Source organism: Procambarus clarkii, chromosome 84 (assembly GCF_040958095.1).
Source record: "Procambarus clarkii isolate CNS0578487 chromosome 84, FALCON_Pclarkii_2.0, whole genome shotgun sequence".
NCBI lineage: Eukaryota > Metazoa > Arthropoda > Malacostraca > Decapoda > Cambaridae > Procambarus > Procambarus clarkii.
The window spans coordinates 20,595,108-20,598,541 of record NC_091233.1 but is presented as its reverse complement, the minus strand read 5'-3'; the positions used below and the strand labels follow the sequence as shown (position 1 = coordinate 20,598,541).

Here is a 3,434-nt window from a genome sequence, read left to right as displayed (position 1 = left end):
TTTGCCAAATTAAGACCGTATACATGACTTTATCCCCCCTCCCCCACCCCCCCCCCCTTTCAGAAAACATCGTCCCAAAAACGTTGTAATTACGGAATCGACCAGTACGTTAAAAATGCCACGCATTACTAAAAAATTACACCTAGTTAATGTCGTTTTCTATCCATTTGCCCCCCGATGGGTTAGGTTCGGGTTGCTTGGGGTTCTTGTGTTTCTGGCTTAGGCAAAATAGTTGCATTTTTTTCACGTTACTGGTTGGGAAAAACAGTTGCAATCTTTACGGAGTGGTCAAACGAGGGAATTGGGTAGTTACTAGCGCATGGATGACTGTTCCGTGATATGACGTAACGCATACGATCAGCTAGTTAAACGAGGGGTCAACTACCACCTCCTCCCCCCCTTTAGTGGCATCGTTAACCATCCAATTATACCCTCTTAAAGGTCAAGAATCTGAGTCATTCTTGTCATCGGCTATTGCGTTACTAGTTCGTTGAGCGTTACTAGTTCGTTGAGCGTTACTAGTTCGTTGAGCGTTACTGGTTCGTTGAGCGTTACTAGTTCGTTGAGCGTTACTAGTTCGTTGAGCGTTACTAGTTCGTTGAGCGTTACTAGTTCGTTGAGCGTTACTAGTTCGTTGAGCGTTACTAGTTCGTTGAGCGTTACTAGTTCGTTGAGCGTTACTAGTTCGTTGAACGTCACCAGCTCGTTGAACGTCACCAGCTCGTTGAGCGTCACCAGCTCGTTGAGCGTCACCAGCTCGTTGAGCGTCACCAGCTCGTTGAGCGTCACCAGCTCGTTGAGCGTCACCAGCTCGTTGAGCGTCACCAGCTCGTTGAGCGTCACCAGCTCGTTGAGCGTCACCAGCTCGTTGAGCGTCACCAGCTCGTTGAGCGTCACCAGCTCGTTGAGCGTCACCAGCTCGTTGAGCGTCACCAGCTCGTTGAGCGTCACCAGCTCGTTGAGCGTCACCAGCTCGTTGAGCGTCACCAGCTCGTTGAGCGTCACCAGCTCGTTGAGCGTCACCAGCTCGTTGAGCGTCACCAGCTCGTTGAGCGTCACCAGCTCGTTGAGCGTCACCAGCTCGTTGAGCGTCACCAGCTCGTTGAGCGTCACCAGCTCGTTGAGCGTCACCAGCTCGTTGAGCGTTACTAGTTCGTTGAACGTTACCAGCTCGTTGAACGTCACCAGCTCGTTGAGCGTCACCAGCTCGTTGAGCGTCACCAGCTCGTTGAGCGTCACCAGCTCGTTGAGCGTCACCAGCTCGTTGAGCGTCACCAGCTCGTTGAGCGTCACCAGCTCGTTGAGCGTCACCAGCTCGTTGAGCGTCACCAGCTCGTTGAGCGTCACCAGCTCGTTGAGCGTCACCAGCTCGTTGAGCGTCACCAGCTCGTTGAGCGTCACCAGCTCGTTGAGCGTCACCAGCTCGTTGAGCGTTACTAGTTCGTTGAACGTTACTAGTTCGTTGAGCGTCACCAGCTCGTTGAGCGTCACCAGCTCGTTGAGCGTCACCAGCTCGTTGAGCGTCACCAGCTCGTTGAGCGTCACCAGCTCGTTGAGCGTCACCAGCTCGTTGAGCGTCACCAGCTCGTTGAGCGTCACCAGCTCGTTGAGCGTCACCAGCTCGTTGAGCGTCACCAGCTCGTTGAGCGTCACCAGCTCGTTGAGCGTCACCAGCTCGTTGAGCGTCACCAGCTCGTTGAGCGTTACTAGCTTCGTTGAGCGTTACTAGTTCGTTGAGCGTCACCAGCTCGTTGAGCGTCACCAGCTCGTTGAGCGTCACCAGCTCGTTGAGCGTCACCAGCTCGTTGAGCGTCACCAGCTCGTTGAGCGTTACTAGTTCGTTGAGCGTCACCAGCTCGTTGAGCGTCACCAGCTCGTTGAGCGTCACTAGCTCGTTGAGCGTCACTAGTTCGTTGAACGTCACCAGCTCGTTGAGCGTTACTAGTTCGTTGAGCGTCACCAGCTCGTTGAGCGTTACTAGTTCGTTGAGCGTCACCAGCTCGTTGAGCGTCACCAGCTCGTTGAGCGTCACCAGCTCGTTGAGCGTCACCAGCTCGTTGAGCGTCACCAGCTCGTTGAGCGTCACCAGCTCGTTGAGCGTCACCAGCTCGTTGAGCGTCACCAGCTCGTTGAGCGTCACCAGCTCGTTGAGCGTCACCAGCTCGTTGAGCGTCACCAGCTCGTTGAGCGTTACTAGTTCGTTGAGCGTCACCAGCTCGTTGAGCGTCACCAGCTCGTTGAGCGTCACCAGCTCGTTGAGCGTCACCAGCTCGTTGAGCGTCACCAGCTCGTTGAGCGTCACCAGCTCGTTGAGCGTCACCAGCTCGTTGAGCGTCACCAGCTCGTTGAGCGTCACCAGCTCGTTGAGCGTCACCAGCTCGTTGAGCGTCACCAGCTCGTTGAGCGTCACCAGCTCGTTGAGCGTCACCAGCTCGTTGAGCGTCACCAGCTCGTTGAGCGTTACTAGTTCGTTGAGCGTTACTAGTTCGTTGAGCGTCACCAGCTCGTTGAGCGTCACCAGCTCGTTGAGCGTCACCAGCTCGTTGAGCGTCACCAGCTCGTTGAGCGTTACTAGTTCGTTGAGCGTCACCAGCTCGTTGAGCGTCACCAGCTCGTTGAGCGTCACTAGCTCGTTGAGCGTCACTAGTTCGTTGAACGTCACCAGCTCGTTGAGCGTTACTAGTTCGTTGAGCGTCACCAGCTCGTTGAGCGTTACTAGTTCGTTGAGCGTCACCAGCTCGTTGAGCGTCACCAGCTCGTTGAACGTCACTAGTTCGTTGAGCGTCACCAGCTCGTTGAGCGTCACCAGCTCGTTGAGCGTTACTAGTTCGTTGAGCGTCACCAGCTCGTTGAGCGTCACCAGCTCGTTGAACGTCACTAGTTCGTTGAGCGTCACCAGCTCGTTGAGCGTCACCAGCTCGTTGAGCGTCACCAGCTCGTTGAGCGTCACCAGCTCGTTGAGCGTCACCAGCTCGTTGAGCGTCACCAGCTCGTTGAGCGTCACCAGCTCGTTGAGCGTCACCAGCTCGTTGAGCGTCACCAGCTCGTTGAGCGTCACCAGCTCGTTGAGCGTCACTAGCTCGTTGAGCGTTTCTAGTTCGTTGAACGTCACCAGCTCGTTGAGCGTTACTAGTTCGTTGAGCGTCACCAGCTCGTTGAGCGTTACTAGTTCGTTGAGCGTCACCAGCTCGTTGAGCGTCACCAGCTCGTTGAGCGTCATATGTTTGTATGTACATATGTTTGTATGTACATGTATATATGCAATGTATATATACACACACATACACCTGTACATCAATCCTCTCAAAGGTGATATACATCGTAGAACACCCACGAAGATGTAATAGCGTTGCTATGCCGTCTTGACAAGGTAAGAGTAACGTGTTGGCCGGGCTAAAAGTCGACCTCTGGTTCTGTTGTTGGATTATTGTATG

General features: G+C 54.2%; 1 protein-coding gene across 1 annotated transcript; it reads right to left on the bottom strand.

The window, feature by feature from the left end:
* Nucleotides 1–471: 471 nt before the first annotated feature.
* Nucleotides 472–3,220, bottom strand: LOC138358604 (homeobox-like protein HDP1). The gene is made up of 2 exons (XM_069316673.1): nucleotides 1,727–3,220; nucleotides 472–1,692 (listed from the first exon to the last, which is right to left on the bottom strand). The coding sequence occupies exons 1-2, from the start codon at nucleotides 3,218–3,220 to the stop codon at nucleotides 472–474; spliced, it is 2,715 nt and encodes a 904-aa protein (XP_069172774.1).
* Between the last annotated feature and the right edge of the window lie 214 nt (nucleotides 3,221–3,434).